This window comes from Schistocerca serialis, chromosome 1, assembly GCF_023864345.2.
Source record: "Schistocerca serialis cubense isolate TAMUIC-IGC-003099 chromosome 1, iqSchSeri2.2, whole genome shotgun sequence".
NCBI lineage: Eukaryota > Metazoa > Arthropoda > Insecta > Orthoptera > Acrididae > Schistocerca > Schistocerca serialis.
Window position 1 is genome coordinate 738108977 of NC_064638.1, and position 19410 is coordinate 738128386.

The following is a 19410-nucleotide window of genomic DNA, read 5'->3' on the forward strand; positions in this document are numbered from 1 at the left end:
CGGAATCAGAGTGAAGTATTGGCTGATATGTGTGGAGTCAGTCAAAAACGGACATAAGCGCAACAAAAAAATCAAAGAAACGAATACGAAAGGAACATTCAACAGGGATCATTCGGTCAGTCAAATTGGAACATCACTCAAGTGATATATGCTGAAGACATTGACTAGATCCAGGGAAGAAATAGTACTAATGAACAAGACCATCCAGACCAATTGAGCAGGTTTTGTATGCTTGTGAAATAGTAAAAAAACAGACCGTCTCGTCATTAGGTGGAATCCAGTGCAAGAAGTTTATTCCAGCCACCGAAAATGTGAAGACAAGCCTATGAAATAACCATCACGTAGAATTTGATATTTCCAAGCATTGTTCACAGCAGGCATATCACATCGGACAGAAGTCAGTGTGCGTTGATCCAAGCTGGGAATCGCGCTAGCTACATTCTCTGAAAAGTAGGTTTAGACTCCAGATGAACAAAATATTGAACCAACCAGTAATATTTTATGAATGGAAGACACTGAGTATCTCTAGAATAATTTCTATAATTTCCTTGTTTTTGAGTGAAATGTCTTTCGTACAGAGAACGGAGAATGGTGGAACCATTACTGTCGCGAGCTGGATGAAATGTAGAACCGTCGAAACGTTGTAGTCCTGCTGAATATAACAAATTTCTTGCACGGGTAAATCATACCAGTAAATCGATGCCAGCCGATGGGTTTTGAAATACATGATTTAGTTTCTAGTGGAGGAAATCACAAGTGAGAAAAAGAAAAAAAATGTTGAAGAGATGAAATCTTCATTGACCCGATGCTAATCGGAGCATATATGTCAGAGAGCAAGAAATATGAGAACACAGTAAAGGAGAAACATTTTAGATGCATGCGATTCCTTAAGCCTGATTGTGATACGGTTATGATGATATACGGCACAGAAAAGGAATGACGAGTTCTGCGTTTCTTATTTTGCGTGCCCGTAATTACGTGTTTAACTGAAGGAATGTCGTGACAACGGTCTGAAAAAAAAATCATTCTCAATGTCGGAAAATTACACTAATTACACGACATGTGGAAACCTTGAAGAGACAAAACGACCATTGTTTTCAGTCTATTTCACTGACTGAAAAGGGTGTTGTTGCTCTTTCTGAGAGTTTACGTTTTACGCCGCCGTTTGTAGCGACCTTTAGAATATCGCCTCGGTTGATCATAGAGCCAGTGTAGCTCTTGAAACTCAGATGAATTGGGTAGTCGTTTGCCTCGACGATGTGTTCATGCTGATACACGATTTTTACAGCTGGGCACTACAAACCGAAACGATCAGTTGTGATTGGATAGGAAGCACTGAGGTTAAGAACGTTGGTAGAGTAGCTGGAATACACGATAAGTTCAATTAAATTAGACGTCGTCAGGCTGAAGCAAGCAATCTATTTGAAACACATTCTTTTATTTGCCAATTTCTGGCCTGGTAGTCTATCGATAAAGCGCGTGCCTGGAAACAAAGGTCGCGTGATCGAATTACGGTGGGACCGTGGTTCGAGCTAACATCCCGAAGATGTTCGGTCTTACATGCGGTTCCTCTTCGTCGAAATGTCTTGGCTCAAACTCGTCTAGGGGTTGAACCGCACGTATCACATTACACGCCCTAAGTTAGACACTTATGACCCTTTGGTTAAACTGTCTGGCTGATGGCAAGTTTGCGAAATTGAATGTTTAATATAACATATAAAAACAGTAATAATAACGTCGGGAGCTAAATTAACGACCCTTAAATGATACAGCCCACACAGTTGCGATTTTGTTAGAATAATGTTTATTCAGAAAGCAAACTAATAGCGACAGTAGTCGTATTTAGAATTAGTATTACACTATATCCATTTGATACAGTTCGACTATTCACAGTCTCATCGCGTAACACAAATCCAACACTCCACCTCGTTATTTACGCGAAAAGTTAAATGCGAAATTTTCTAAGTCGTTTCACTTCCTAGCTATCTAAAGACCCGACAGTCCGCTTTCGCGTCTCCACCAGCACTGTACCTTTGGTGTCTAGACCAGAACTGTCCACCTAGCGAGGTGGCGCAGTGGTTAGACACTGGACTCGCATTCGGTAGGACGACGGTTCAATCCCGCTTCCGGCCATCCTGATTTAGGTTTTCCGTGATTTCCCTAAATCACTCCAGGCAAATGCCGGGATGGTTCCTCTAATAGGGCACGGCCGACTTCCTTCCCCATCCTTCCCTAATCTGATGAGACCGATGACCTCGCTGTCTGGTCTCCTTCCCCAAACAACCCAACCCAGAACTGTCCGCTTTTGCGTCTGCACCCGCACTGCCGTTCTGCCCGTCCCCGACCGCGTCTCCGGCGTGCCGAACATCGTCGCTCAACTGACTAGTGCAGTTCCCTTTCCTGAAGCCGTCCATCTGATTGGCTACAGCTTATTATACATTATTTTATATTTTAACATATTTAAATAATCAAAGCTTGACCACATTCTCGTTATAAATAAAGTAACAATAATATCCATTACATAATAAACGTTAAATTCTTTTACATAAAACCAATACAATTTCCTTCCTAGCTTTGAATGCCATGGCCAGCAGCCTTGCACCGATGTGCTTTCTGATAAATAAATAAAGAACAAAAGTAACTACTATGCACTAAACTTTACAACAAACATCCTATTACCTAATGATTCAATAAGGTGTCATGTTGTCATCGTCCAGTGTGTTTTGTGAAGAGGAAATGATGATCTGATGCTTAACTGAAAATACAGATAATTTAAATTTGCTATATCTTTTAAACAAATAAAGTTACAGAGTTGATATTTACAACCTTTGTCTTTTTAATGATGCGCTTCTATATGAAATGTCGATCGTCAAGATCGACCGAAGCGTTCAGATTTTAGCCTTCATGACTTTGTTACAAAACTTGTGAATTTCACTTTAACAGTAAATCCTAAACTATTATAGATATGATCAATATTTAAGTTTTATTGCGATCACCATGAAAATTTATGGAGGATGGTAGATTAAAATTACTGTGGATTCAGGCGTCATTCCCTGCATTAATACAGGGTTAAATAGTTTTCATATATGTTTCCCTTTATAGCCGATCTTCGGTCCGTCATATTTAACACTGCTACATCTCCCTGGCCACAAACGGCTTCTACGGGATTTCCCTATGACGTAGGTTCTGGTCTGTCTCACTCGCACACTACAGCACTTAGGCCTCATTCAGCATAATAGACGCCTGTGAATTTTCGCACCTCGAGGCGAATCTGCGCTCTTTGTGGCACACAGTCCTGGACGACAGGGTTCGTACTGAAGGCTGACTCTTTCACCCACATATTTAAATGAGAGCGGGAAGCTCGTTAACTCACAGTGGGATGTATCAGTCTGCCTTTAACTTGACGCTGACGTTGAAAAGACGAGCCTATCCTTGGCTCGAGGTGGTGCAGCTTAGACAAAATTTGTCATTTCTGCGGTTCCTGTAAAAGAGAGAAAGATATATTACCACTCTTGTTGATTGGTCCTAGCTGGTGTAACCTGAAAAAAGAGAAAGACATACTCTGTTGATGGATTAGCAAAACTTAATCCCTCAGCAGGTCAGGCCAACGCGTGGTTGGCCTGTGATGAGGTTGTTGGCCCAGTCCACGGATGAGACGGTTGCGGGAGCGTCCCGTCTTCTCGTAGAACTTCCTGGCGATGGCGCGAAACCTGTCTCGGAGAGGCAGGATCCCGGTGTCCTCGTGAAGTTGGCGCGTCGAGAAGCGCCTCGGAAGATACATAGCAGTCTTCAGGGCGCGGTTCTGTATCCGCTGCAGAGTCACAATGTGAGCATCTGGGGCTTTCCCCCAGACCACGGCCGCATACTCTAACAGTGGGCGAACCAATGTTAGGTAAAGCGTGATAGCGTGTTTCGGGGCACTGCCTTTAACTTAGCTATCACATCTCATTTATGTGAAGATTCATTGGGAACAACACGTGACTCCGATTCCATGTTATCTGTAGGTGCCCTTTCCCCAGTAGGATTACTGTAGTAGGTAACTGACACGCTAGTCGTCGAACTGGCGTCCAGTCGAAGGACTTGCACCAGACCGTTGAGGCACACGGGTTGTTATTATTATTATTATTATTATTATTATTATTATTATTATTATTCTCAAATGCCTTGATCGCCTCTAGTGAACTTGATAACAAAATTATATACCAAATGCGATGAAGACTTTTGTGAATAAAAGACTATACCTGTACAGAAAATTAGCTAAAGAGACTACTAGAAAATATCCTGCGATGTAATCTGGAATCCAACCTAAAGCTTTTATATGAACGGAGACGTAATTAAAGGTAGATTTTCGAGACTGGAATAACCGAGCAAGGCTGTTGAGTGCTATGCTGGGCAAGGGCGATACCAAACCTGTTCTCTTAACGGCCTACTTATCGCTAGGACTAAAAAGGCTGGCGAGCAGGTAGGGAGCAAGCAAAACAGGAAAAGTGACGCGTTTGTTGTCATGCTTATCCAATCTACATCAGAGCGGTTGCGGGCCCGGTAAAGGTTAACTCTAGGTAATGTTGCTAGGTGAAAGCTATTATATCTTATGAAACGGCTGAAAAAGCTGAAAGAACAAGTTTTTACTAAGGTATCTATCACCGTTGAGCGTGTGCTTACCTATCATCCAGAAGGCGTAAATACCAGATGCTGTTAAGCGTGGGCGGTTAAAGGCGCTTCAGTCTGGAACCGCGTGACCGCTACGGTCGCAGGTTCGAATCCTGCCTCGGGCATGGATGTGTGTGATGTCCTTAGGTTAGTTAGGTTTAATTAGTTCTAAGTTCTAGGCGACTGATGACCTCAGAAGTTGAGTCGCATAGTGCTCAGAGCCACTTGTTAAGCGTGGAAGCGGATAAACATCAATCGTCTTCGCTCCACCGTAAATGCAGACGAGCAAACTGACACCTCTTGTTTCAGACCTTCACAGTGGTCGCAGCAAAAGATATTTACATGGAGCACAACCATGAGGCACACGCACTGGTTTGTACGGATATGTCGGAGTATTCTCTCTGGTACCTCAAGCCTTATGATGTTCAGGGAGTATAAAATGGAAACTTGTGAAATGTTAACCAGAAAATGCGTGTATTTCCAGGCATTAGTTGCAATGTTAACAGTTCTTTCACATTTCAGGAAACCAATGCACAAAACCTACATTAACTGAAATATCTGCTATTTGATTTCAATACTATGTCCTTAGTGACCGTAGGTAGTGTTTGGAAATTACAACGTGCTTATTTTAACAAAGCAGGTCGAAACAGTAAGAACGTACGAAAAACTTAACAGCTTAAAAATATCGTTTTTTACAGATGTATTGCATGCTCCAGAATTCAACTTGTTTTTAATATGTTTAGACGGTGGTGTAATAGTGGTGTAATAGTTATATTTTTATTTTTATTTTCTGCGTGGAACTAGAAGTTTGAGCTGAAGGAAGTATGATCGTTGTTTGCAATATCTCAAATTTATATTTGATAAATAAACTTCCAGTTGATATTTTTCACGAGTTCGTTTTTTTGTCTGGTTTCCAGAACAACCTGAAGTGCAGGATTTATCCCTTTTCCTTACGAAGTGCTGTAGCTGCCTGTGCCGTCACCGTCGCCTTGTATATGTCAGATGTTGGAGTAATACCGCAGATGGTTGATGGAGCAGTCACTCATATTGAAAGGTAATGCCTACATATCTAGCATTAACTGTAGCTGTTAAGTGTTGTGGCATGTTGCATTATTGGAACATGTGCTGATGCTATAATAAAATAAATTCAGCGACAATATAAGTTACATACATCCTTTCTCGATAATAGACAGTATGTATCCGTGGAGACTCTGGGCCAATTCGTTTACATTTGTGACGTCACGTGAGCAGCTCAGTGCCTTATCCATGACACACAGGCTACACCATCCTTGTCAGTCACGTTATTACTCTTATCAATGATTCATCAGACTTATCAATGAGGTCGTTACCATCACGCTGCAATTCATGTCCTCCCTCTTCCCCACCCCCCCTCCCCATATCCAGTCACCACGGATATTAAAATGAGCCAGCCAGTCACAATATAGCTGTCAAATTACTTCATTCGAACTGCGTAAAAAGGGCGCCAAGTACAAAGATATTTGCCTCTGAATTGCATAAAATGGTGCCATGGTCAAAGATAATTGTTAGTAAGCATGTTGATAGATACTTGCCTCTGAATTGCATAAGTTTACTCCATTCAGCGCGCGCACACACACACACACACACACACACACACACACACACACACACACACAAACCTAAATTATGCTCCATGTTAAAAAAAAGTCGATCTAAAGTTGTTGGGCCTTGTTCAAAAAAGTATGGAACTGAATTTTTTTGGGCTCTTTGCAAAGAAGTGTAAGTACCCAAGCTTCATTATTAATGAAAGTCACAAACACACACACACTTTTTACGTTTTTCTACATTTTTCAACTCTTTAAATAATTTACAATAAAATCAATCATAATCATAATTTTTCAGATCGTAGTAACCGGAGCCAATGTATTCACCTTATCTGGAAGCATAAAAGGTTTATGGTCCTGTGCAGATAAGCCTAGTTAGTGTTGTTTAATAGCAGAAATTACATGGTGCTTTGATTGAATAACATATCCCAGAGTTTTTTTAACTTCCGAATCCAACACACGTTGACTGTAAACATCTACGTTTAACCCATTAATAGGACAGCGTTTTACCTACTCGTTCGCTCTGCAATACGCGTCCAGACTCAGCCTCGAGCGCATAAATCTTTGCTTGTAGAGTAACGAATTCGGTGATGACTTCACCACTCAGTTCGTCATTTATTATTTCCACATATCTTATGTCCGCAAGTGGAACATACTATCCGTTATTTACAGGGAAAGCCGAAGTATCAGACCTTGTACGGATATCATTCCTGATATCCTCGTAAATGTTAGAGTTTTAACGTGATAAATTAAGCTAGTGATGTTTGTGCTGCGTAGTTTTACATGATTTGCCGGAAACTTGATTAATATATACCCGTAACGAAAGTCAATAAGAAGGTTTTCAGAATATACAAAGTAGCAATTCCTAATGCAATGCGCATTTAAAAGAGTACATTAAGCCTGTACAATTCAGTGCCAACTAAATTTTCGTTAAAAATTATACTCCTGTGAAAAATTGATTTGGAAATTAATGTAGTTGCTCCAATCCACCTTTCCAGCTGTAGCTATTGTTGTGTCCTGCATGATTTGCACATTTTGCGTGGTTTTTCTAAAGAAATTTTTATTTCTCAGTTCGAAAAAAGTTTTTTCGAAGTCACTGTTTGCTTTCATATGTTTTTGTGCATTAATTTCAGTGTAAGACTTGCTTCAAGGGACTTATATAAATGATAAAATTCTGTGAATACATTTAAAACCAATTTATGTCGAATATATTGTTTCACATTTTTGTAGTGAATAACATAGTTTTCCTTATCATACAAGGTCGAAATTAATTCATGGGTTTGGATGCTACTGCTGACGTTTATCTCGACGTAAAGGTACTCTCAAAGAAAGTTGCGAATATTCTCTGCTACTTCGAGCCACTTCTAAAATGTACCCTGTGTCAGAATCGTCTGGTATGTTTTCTTCCACATCAAAAGTTTCAACACTCTCAGGAGAAATCCATACAGTATTGGACACTGAAAGCTACTGTAACATAGTCCAGCTGTAATGGCTACTCATATGTTGATGTATAATGTAAGATTCACCAATTTTATCATCATAACTAGCCATGAATCTGTTTTTGGAAACAGCATGCCTCTAAGAACAATGGACAATACCATCTCTTATGCCTCTTTTATCAGAGTGGTGTTGTGCGATATAGGTAACAGCTGCAATTCTACTTCAGCGCCCCGCGTGATTAGCCGAGCGGTCTCAGGCGCTGCAGTCATGGACTGTGCGGCTGGTCCCGGCGGAGGTTCGAGTCCTCCCTCGGGCATGGGTGTGTGTGTTTGTCCTTAGGATACTTTAGGTTACGTAGTGTGTAAGCTTAGGGACTGATGACCTTAGCAGTTGAGTCCCATAAGATTTCACACACATTTGAACATTTTTTTTTTCTACTTTAGCAATTTGCAACAGAGCATCCAATGACAAGCCAAGTGCAGCAATGTAATGCACATGATCCAAATCATAGTTTTAAAGACATAGACTGTAAAAGTTTTGGAACACATCAGCAAGAAGTAGCACGTTGGTTTTCAAATATAAGACAGCATAGTTTTCGGGTGTTGTAGACTTGAATGCATTCCGCATATTGCGTCTTAGCTACTCATCTCCTGTTATCTTTTCTCCTGCTAATAAGTTTTTCAGTTGAAACTAATTAATCTTCCAGTGAAACCGATTCATTACTCATATTGTCATATGGATAAATTCCCTTCTGATTAACTAGATTAAAGAGTAGATTATCAGAGAAAAAAATGGCTCTGAGCACTATGGGACTTAACATCTATGGTCATCAGTCCCCTAGAACTTAGAACTACTTAAAAATAACTAACCTAAGGACAGCACACAACACCCAGTCATCACGAGGCAGAGAAAATCCCTGACCCCAGTCCATGCTGCTGCAAACGTCGTCGAACTGTTCGTGCAGATGGTTGTTGTCTTGCAAACGTCCCCATCTGTTGACTCAGGGATAGAGACGTTGCTGCACGGTCCGTTACAGCCATGCGGGTAAGATGCCTGTCATCTCGACTGCTAGTGATACGAGGCCGTTGGGATCCAGCACGGCGTTCCGTGTTACCCTCCTGAACCCACCGATTCCATATTCTGCTATCAGTCATTGGATCTCGACCAACGCGAGCAGCAATGTCGCGATACGATAAACCGCAATCGCGATAGGTTACAATCCGACCTTTATCAAAGTCGGAATCGAACCCGGGAACCCGGGCGTGGGAAGCGAGAACGCGACCGCACGACCACGAGCTGCGGACAAATTATCGGAGAAACACGTCCTCATTATCTTGAGTTCATCTGATTACAGGTATGTTGCTCATTTTTGAATGAGCACATAAAAAACTCAGTGAACTGATAATTCTAAATTTAAAATTACAGTGCCTCTCTTGGTGCAGTACTGCAGTACCCTTAACAAATGATTTATATTTGTCCCTATTCGATGCCGCAGAGAAACACGAACGTGATTTAACTTCTTTGTCACCATACATTGTCGTTTGTTCACATATGTTTACGATGAAGGAATGTCTGTCGTAATTCTTCAGATTTTGGAATGTGACTAGAACTGTATAGAGAGATCAGTAGAGTACATTACACCTGGCATGTGCTATACCTGGATATGCACCAGTGAAATGGCAGTGGTCCCTACGTTTAATATCTCCTTCTTTAAATGGTTCCTGGCAAATATGTTGGCAAAAAAACTGCCGAGTAAAACGCTAATTCCTCTTTGGGACCTACTTCCATCCTCTTATTTTGCAATGAAAACTCTTTCACGTTCTCAGCCATTGAATACAGTTGTTCAGTAAACAATTTCATGCAACCGCAACCTCTAAACGATTTAAACTCTGAATACTACAGTTGTAATAGGCTATAGTTAAACGTATTTCATCAGAATATGAGCCACAGTTACTACTATGACTGCAAGTAGTAACTTGTTCTAATGTACATCTGTATCAGCATAAATTACAAAAGATAACTTCATTTGGTTGCTTTTTGTAATAGGAACCTGCAACATCAACAGATTTGTATGTTTCTTGCAATGGTGCATTGTAACATAAAGTGGTATAACTTGAATTTTTTTCTCATCCCTCTTGTCATTTACAAACCATCCAATTATAATCTGAATGATGGTTGCTGTAGACATTAACAGAGGCATACTCATTCTGCTTTTCGAAAATGTGAACTTGTTCCAGTTCTAGAGGGAACGGTGTATTAACAGAGTTTAATTTGTTCACATGTGGCCAATATTTCGCTTCAAGACCTACATGGTTATTTACAGAATATAAAACTTCTAGAACTGATTATATAAAACAAGCACTGTGTTTTGAGTTGACATTTATTACTGCATGTTTATCTGCTGTGACCTTGTGCGGTTTTTTGTTCAGCTTTGCATAAGAAACTTTACATTAACGTGCAGCTGAGCTATTTCTTTCAACGCTAATACGCCTCTCGAAAAGTCACAAGTTTCTTTAACAGCTTGTCAGTAACTTTAGTAGAGTACCATCGATGTGCAATTTGGATGGCATTAAACACACATTCTTTGTATTGAGATACGATTGTTTTTCTTCGCCTGATTTGGAAAACAGAAATTTGCATTCTAGCAAAAATTTGATTTTAAGATGTTCGTTAAGTAGACGGACTCTGTTCTGAAAAACGTAATAACAGGCATGCAAGAAACGTCTAGGCTCTTTAAAGCTACCACTATTATATATCAGACTAGTACATAGTCTACTTCTACATACTTCTACATAGATACTCCGCAAGCCACAGTACGGTGCGTGGCGGAGGGTACCCTATACCACTACTAGTCATTTCTCTTTCTGTTCCACTCGCAAACAGAGTTAGGGAAAAACTACTATCTATATGCCTCCGTATGGGCCCTAATTCCTCGTATCTTATCTTCATGGTCCTTACGCGCAACGTATGTGAGAATAATTCGGCAAACAGCTTCAAATGTCGGTTCTCTAAGTTTTCTCAATAGTGTTCCTCGAAAAGAACGTCGCCTCTCCTCCAGAGATTGCCACTTGATTTCCCGAAGTATCTCCGTACCACTTAAGTGTTGTTCGAACCTACCGATAACAAATATAGCAGCCCGCCTCTGAACTGCTTCGATGTCCTCCTTCAGTCCGACCTAGTACGGATCCCAAACCCTGGAGCGGAATTCAAGGATAAGTCACACCAGTGTCCTACATGCTGTCTCCTTTACACCACACTTCCCTAAAATTCTTCCAGTAAACTGAAGTCGACCATTCGCCTTCCCTACCACAGTCCTCTTACATGCTCGTTCCTTTTCATATTGAAATATGGACTCAATAGCGAGCCATGCAAGATCATTGATTGCATCTAATTTTGTTTAGGCGTTGGTTCATCCATTAGTGCGAACCTGATACAAATACAATAATGTTACTGGGTTAGTTTCAAAGTCGATAATAATGTGCATGATGTTCTGCCTACCGAGAAACCTGTCCATCAGTGGTCTCCGTTAGTCTTCTTCTTCGGCCGGGTACTGGACAACAGCCACTGCTGATCTCCAACCGCTGTACCGATCGAGTGCTAGACGTCAGCCGCTGTTGCAGATTCTGCAATATTGGATAAGAAAACAGCATCTTTGAGTTACAGAAATTAGGCTGATTTGGGAAAGACATCATAGTAGCATTTATATATATGGCAATGTCTGAATGGACTGGAAACGGTCAAAAGGAACGCAACTCTGAAACATGCATAACAAATTCCCATCAACAGAAATGTTTCGCGAAGAAGCAGAATCAGTAGTTGAAAGATGAAAGATTTACATTTTTCTTTTTGTAGAGGATTGCCACACGAGTTGCATTTCGTTGTGAACGTATCTATTTTTCTGTGGACTACAGTCACTGCTTTCTCCAGCTGCCAGCAGAAACTGCAGCACTCAGCGGCAAAAATAAAAATAAAAACATGGGTAAGTTACAGCAAGTAATCAATAGGTGCAAGATGTAACATTGTTAATACTAATGTATACGTCATATTAATATTTTTTTGGAGATTTGCACACGTGTACACGTGTCCTTGAAAGAAAAAGCATTGGACAAGGATGTTGGCTATAATGGCACATCAGTACCAAGCATCAAGTGGTAACTCTGTTTTTATACCCCTCCCCCCCCCCCCCGCCCCATCCTGCTGAGTTAACTGAATTGTTTCGAATACTTCTAAGTACTTCCAAACCTTCTTGCTGAATCAGCAAATGGTGGTGGGAAAGAATCTGAACATGTCCATTGAAGTAATTTTCTTATCTCACTTTAAATGTCTAGTCTCCACGTTCCCACCAGTGCTAGACGTGTTTGAAACTGTTCCAACTGGAAGAAAGGTATATAAGTGCCGTCTTGTTGAAATAAGCATCATATTTCGTTTTCCACATTTCCTTGTTTAAGATCTTGAGAAGGAATGTCTTCTTCAGGGTATGCATAATCAAGGAAATTAAATCTTAAATGCATGTGTCAAACGTCTGTATTTTAAGTAACAGGAAACATATATGCACATTCAAGGAACTCAGATCCAAGTGTTGGTTTATCACCTCTGTCCTGCATGGCTACACTGGGTGTTTCTTTTTACCAATAATTGTAATTTTGTTGTGAAATTAGCTCCTACTCCCTACCTCCCACAGATGAGTCCTGCAAGTTCCAGTAACAGTATCTTATCAATTCCATCTACTTGCGTGCTGCCGACCGGTGACAGCCGTTCGCCGCTGCCTTCGCCGTGTTACACGATTTGGGACTTAACAAAAGGCGATGTCCAAATATTTTCAGAGCATCGACGTTCATGTGATAGAGAAAATGTATTACTTGCAAACAAGACAAATCTTTTAGCACAACATGAGTGAGTGCAGAAATTATATGTAAACATCAACGTAAAACTATCTTCTCTAGAAACTTTGGCATCTAAGTGAATGAAATTCGTTTTGCATGGCTATTTGACATTCTCATCCATTCCATTTCATTATGGTCTGTGTCTGTGTCCAATCCCAAAGAAAGCAGGTGTTGACATATGTGAAAATTACCGATCAATCAGTTTAATAAGTCACTAATGCAAAATACTAACGCGAATTCTTTACAGACGAATGGAAAAACTGGTAGAAGCTGACCTCGGGGAAGATCAGTTTGGATTCCTTAGAAATACTGGAACACGTGAGGCAATACTGGCCCTACGACTTATCTTAGAAGGTAGATTAAGGAAAGGCAAACATACGTTTCTAGCATTGTAGACTTAGGGAAAGCTTTTGACAATGTTGACTGGAATACTCTCTTTCAAATTCTGAAGGTGACAGGGGTAAAATACAGGGAGCGGAAGGCTATTTACAATTTGTACAGAAACCAGATGGCAGTTATAAGGGTCGAGGGGCATGAAAGGGAAGCAGTGGTTGGGAAGGGAGTGAGGCAGCGTTGTAGCCTATCCCCGATGTTATTCAATCTGTATATTGAGCAAGCAGTGAAGGAAACAAAAGAAAAATTCGGAGTAGGCATTAAAATCCATGGAGAAGAAATAAAAACTTTGAGGTTCGCCGATGACATTGTAATTCTGTCAGAGGCAGCAAAGGACTTGGAAGAGCAGTTGAACGGAATGGATAGTGTCTCGAAAGGAGGATATAAGATGAACATCAACAAAAGCAAAACGAGGATAATGGAATGTAGCCGAATTAAGTCGGGAGATGCTGAGGGAATTGGATTAGGAAATGAAACACTTAAAGTAGTAAATGAGTTTTGCTATATAACTGATGATGGTCGAAGTAGAGAGGATATAAAATGTAGACTGGCAATGGCAAGGAAAGTGCTTCTGAAGAAGAGAAATTTGTTAACATCGAGTGTAGATTGAAGTGTCAGGAGGCGTTTCTGAAAGTATTTGTATGGGGTGTAGCCATATATGGAAGTGAAACATGGGCGATTAATAGTTTGGACAAGAAGAGAATAGAAGCTTTCGAAATGTGGTGCTACAGAAGAATGCTGAAGATTAGTTGGGTAGATTACATAACTAATGAGGAGGTATTGAACAGGACTGAGGAGAAGAGAATTTTGTGGCACAACTTGACTAGAAGAAGAGATCGGTTGGTAGGACATGTTCTGAGGCATCAAGGGATGACCAATTTAGTATTGGAGGACAGCGTGGAGGGTAAAAATAGTAGAGGGAGACCAAGGGATGAATACACTAAGTAGATTCAGAAGGATGTAGGCTGCAGTAGGTACTGGGAGATGAAGAAGCTTGCACAGGATAGAGTAGCATTGAGAGCTGCATCAAACCAGTCTCAGGACTGAAGGCCACAACAACAACAACATGGTCTGTAGGAATGCATACCTTGTGGTATTTTTTGACTTCTTGTTCTTTTTAGCAGTTTGTACGAATAAAATACCATGTCATGAGGGAAGGAACCTCCAGTATAAAGGGGGAGAGAGAATATTGCGTTGTCAGCAGAGAAGCAGTAACTACAGAATCTGATGGGCAAGAGAGCTCAGCGACTTTGAACTGGTCTAGTCATTGGATGTCACCAGAGGAACAAATCTATCAAGGACATCTAAACCCTTCTAAAGCTGCCCAAGTCAAATGTTGGTGATGCGATTATGAAGTGGAAATGTGAAGGAAAAATCACAGCTAAACCAAGACCAAGCAGAACTCGTGTACTTTTGGACGGGGAATGTCGAGTACTGAGGAGGACGATCTTAAGGAATTGCATGAAATCATCAGCAGAAATCACCTGGAAGTTCCAAAGTGCCGCCAGTAGTAGAGGTACCACAGTGAATGCGTAACGAGTAAAAACAATGATATACAAAAATGGTTCAAATGGCTCTGAGCACTATGGGACTCAACTTCTGAGGTCATCAGTCCCCTAGAACTTAGAACTACTTAAACCTAACTAACCTAAGGACATCACACACATCCATGCCCGAGGCAGGATTCGAACCTGCGACCGTAGCGGTCTCGCGGTTCCAGATTGTAGCGCCTAGAACCGCACGGCCACTCCGGCCGGTAATGAGGTACATTGGTCGACCAGCTCCTCATAAACCATAAATTTCTCTGGGAAATGCTAAGTGACACATTAGTTGGTGTAATGAGTGGTGCCACTAGGCAGTGGGTGACTGAAAACTATTGATTTGGAATGGTTAATCACGCTGTAATGGGGATGTTTTTAGTGGTTAAGGTTTGTACACTCATTGATATTAAGAAAACGCTAACTGCAGAAGGGTATAAACGTATTTTACACACAGTATAGGAACATTTCGGAGATGATGGTCGTTTGTATCGTCATGACAATGCACTGTGTCATAATGCATCTGTAAGACGATAGTTTGTGGACAATGACATTTCTAAAATGGACTGAACTGCCCGGAGACCTGACCTGGACCCGATGGAACACCTATGGGACTGGATGGAACGTCAAATTTGCTCCAGCCCCAACGTCCATTATCATTACCTTCTATGCCTTCGCGTCTTGAGGAAGAATGGATTGCTTTCCTCGACAGACACTCAGACACCTCGTTGATTGCTTCCCCAGCAGAGTTCAAGCCACGATAAACGGGAAGAGTAGTCACATCCTATATTGATGTCCAGTGTCACAGTTTTGCTGTAACATGGGGGACAATTTGTTACAGTTATGCTGTAACATGACCCAATCTAAAGTGCCAGGCAATAACTTACATGATAATAAAGTTAGAGACTCAGTCGCTGAATGAATGAGAACATCAGTTGAAAGATGCTCGAAAACACCGTGTGTTCACGGATCTGCAAACATTTTTCATATTGAGCAGCACGCACTGGTTCTTGAGAACAGATGATAAACTATCGTGTTTGATTTCAGAGTAGAATTGAAAATATAGACAAAATTATTGTGCCAATATCATGTACTTGCCTGCCACTTAACAGAGTAGGCATGCAACATACCACTTTGCAGAGTATCTATCTCACTTCCTGAGGAGTGGCATCCACTCGTTTCAGCTGTGTACACCTGTGAGATGCTATGGTTTTATTTATGATGCATGAGTTAAACATCAGTAATTAATTTTTTATCCCCAAAATTGTGGCTAACTTTCCTTGAATAGGCGTATCATGTAGCAGTCATGCCTTTGACATTTTGTTCCTTTAAATGAGGAGAGCGGAATGTGATGCTTATGTTGACAGAACAGGACTTGTTGACTAATTTTACAACTTCTTGACTGATCACATTTTTCATCTGTCTGCACAAGTTGGAAGTGGTTTCAACTTGTTGACTCAGCATTACGGAGTTTTATAAAAGTATAAATCCCACTGTGCGTAGCTTGTTGCTGAACCATCCTACACAACATCATTATGATCGCCGTAGCGATTGCCGTCATTAAATGCTATCCTCTTTTTGGACACAAAATGTAAGTCTGACGGGCACTACATACTACTGCTACTAACAAAATTTATATTTTTCTTATCAGTTACTTGTTATAGTTCAAGACAGCAAATGCTGCAGACTTACAAGAATCTGTGTGAGGGCAGGAGTGCGTATTGCACTGAAAGACTATCCGGTGATAGAGAGCCGCGCGGGGTAGCCGTGCGGTCTCAGGCGCCTTGTTACGGTTCGCGCGGCTGCCCCTGTCGGAGGTTCGAGTCTCCTTGGGCATGGGTGTGTGAGTTGTCTTTAGCGTAAGTTAGTCTAAGTTAGATTAAGTGGTGTGTAAGTTTAGGAACCGATGACCTCAGCATTTTGGTCCCATAGGACTTATAACAAATTTCCAAATTTTTTTCGTGATAGAGAAAGAACAGTGTCACTCAGTAATGAGCACATGATGCAGCAGTGCTCGCTTCCTGAAGGATTACAAAATATATCTGCTGTCGAGATTCTGTCATCAGTGATAGTGAAATTGACTTTTCAACAGCAGCACCGTGTGCATAATATATTGTGAAAGAATGAGCAAAATGGACTCAGTTGATTACAAAAATATTCATAGAAACTAATGAAATTTCTTTTGATTTTCATAAGGACCTACTTTAAAAAAACGATGTATATAAAAAAGTCAGTTCCTTTTCATAAAGTATCAAACAGTAGAACTGTAACAGAAGCTAATGATCCCTCTCTAAAAGAAGACTGTTGTGGTTTGGTTTTTAATTCACAAGAATTTTTAGTTCTCACATACAAAGTCATTGGTTCTGGTTACGATCCAAACACTTTATCAGACGTAAACGTGAAAATAATACATTCGCTTAAGAGGGAGTGCTTTACGGATTCCAATTATGAACTTATTTACCACAACGAAGGATTTTGCTTCAGTATAACAAACTGGTTGATTGTTAAATTAAGAATATATTATTCAGACAGTTTACTGTTGGTCCTAAAGGGGCAATTCAGTGTCATTTGTATTTTACTAAGGCAGGTACAGTTTTCAAAATTTTATTCTATAATGGAAATATTTGAAATATGTACTCAAATTGCAGCAACCCACTATTTGCAATAGATGATATTCTAAAAAATGTTGAGGTTGAAGTAGAATGTGTATTTCGTTTGTACGTTTCCACTGTGTCACAGCATAAGACGACAAATGATTTATACTGAAAGTCAAAGCAAGCATTACAGACAGATAGTGTGTGTGCGCATTTATGCGTGAGAGAGAGAGAGAGAGAGAGAGAGAGAGAGAGAGAGAGAGAGAGAGAAATAGAAAGAGAGAGATGGGGGGGAGAGGGGGAGGGGGAGACAGAGGAGTGTGTGTGAGACAGAGAGAATGAGAGGCGCGTGCAGTGAATTTATTGAGGCAGTGCAGTATTTGACATAAACATTTTTTGTGGTGTGTAAATTTCGCTTAATATGATAATGATGAGGCAGATGCGGAAATGTTGTATGTAAATTTTGATGCTGTGTGCACACACTTGAGATGAAATTTAATTAGTGTTTTACAGAGACAAAGAGATGAAATACAGAGCCCAGTGTGTGTGTGTGTGTGTGTGTGTGTGGGTGTATGATGAATGACACCAATTAACGCAACTCAGGGGCAAATATCTTTGAATGTGACGCTATTTTTATGCAATTCAAGTGAAGCTTACGTAAGGTTTTGAACTTGGCACGATGTTTACTCAATTCAGTCGAATCATACGTAACTTGACAGCTGCAATGCGACTGGCTGTCTCATTTTAATACCCGCTACAACCCGCTACAGTACTATGGTGTGATTGGGTGGAGAGGGGAGGGAGTGTGGGAGGGGGGCGCGAGACCGTGGATTGCCACATGATGATGATGATATTGATGCCATTGATAAGAATGACGACATCATTGCCAAGGGCGATGGCGTCACTGAAGAAGAGGGCGTTGCTTGTGACATCATGGGTAGGGCACTGACCTGTTCATGTGTTCTCACAAATGTAAACAAAGTGGGCCAGAATCCCTACGGATATTATGTTATAGTATACTTTGACAATTAAACTGATCATATTGTGAGAAACTGATGCTAAGTTACAAAAAAATGTTCGCTTTTCATATTCTGGTGAAGAACATTCAGGTATTCAGTTCCATCACAGCTCATAGAGTATAATTACGAAAAAGATTTAGAGATGAACACATTTGTAGACACCACTCATACAGGTACTCTATCAAACATAACATTGAACGTCCCATTACAGCTCTAAAGGGTACTGCCGTATGGTGTCTCTATGGCAAACTTGAGACATTCTCAGCTAGACTTTATTTCACCTAGACACGTGGCACACTGCTTGAGACTCTGGACTTGTATTTGGTAGGGGCGGAGTCTTAAGCCTCGCCCAGAGATCCGCATTAAAGGAATCCTGAGATGATCTCTTCAAACATATTTTGACAACGTTCTGGCCGTGTTACGCTTCTAATGTCCTCGATATCGGTGGGACGTCAAACTCCAGTATTTCTTTATTCCTTTTCAGATTTATGCCATGGAGGTGGAAAATAAATAATATCTCGAAATGTAGAATCACTTCCATATTCTCAGTACATAGATGAAGTTCCAAAATCTCGAAAATGTTACGGAACATACATTTCGTACTGGATATCATTCTAATATTTGCGAATGTGATGGTTATACATATTAATTTAAATACAGCTACTCATTCGTTAAACTATTTCAATAAATGTAAACTCCAGACAGGCAAAACGAAGAAGAAAGAGAAGTACAAGAGATATTTCATAATGGAATGTTTGCTGTTTAACAGGGGTCTCCGTGGTTGAGAAAATACCGACGGAGTAAATTACTTATAATGAGGCGTTTGCTCCACTCGAGGGCTACAGAGATAATCGATTTATTCACTTCTTCACATTCAGTAAGCAGTCAAAGTAAGAATGTAGGGAGATGTAAACATAAGGAAGAAACCGAGTTTAACTTCCCATCTATATCAAGGTCATTGGAGACGGATGTGGACAATGACGAGGAAAATTGGCTGTGTTCTTTCAAGGCCACAGCATCTCACAATACGCCAGTTGTGATTTAGAAAACCAAATGTAACCTACTTTTCGATGGTTGGACGGCGATTCGAATTTCTTTCATCTCGAATATGAGCCCAATCTCTTAATCGTTTGTCGATAGGAAAGGTCTATACACGGCAATAAGGAGTTAAAAGTGGGTTTGAAGTAACACTTCAGTTGTTCTTCTTAAATTCTGAGTAATCTGTGAAGAAAATCGAAGTACAGAATATATGTGACAAAAATTTTAAGATCAAGATGCACAGAAGACAGTGCAGACAAGATTAAGGTCAG

General features: G+C 40.6%; 1 protein-coding gene across 1 annotated transcript in view; it reads left to right on the forward strand.

Annotated features, from left to right (window-relative positions):
- Nucleotides 1-19410, forward strand: part of LOC126481754 (carnitine O-palmitoyltransferase 1, liver isoform-like) — a 151540-nt gene that overhangs the window by 92161 nt on the left and 39969 nt on the right. Inside the window, exon 3 of the mRNA XM_050105712.1 lies at nucleotides 5568-5704. Within this exon, the coding sequence (XP_049961669.1) occupies nucleotides 5568-5704 (137 nt within the window). The remainder of the gene's footprint in view (nucleotides 1-5567; nucleotides 5705-19410) is intronic.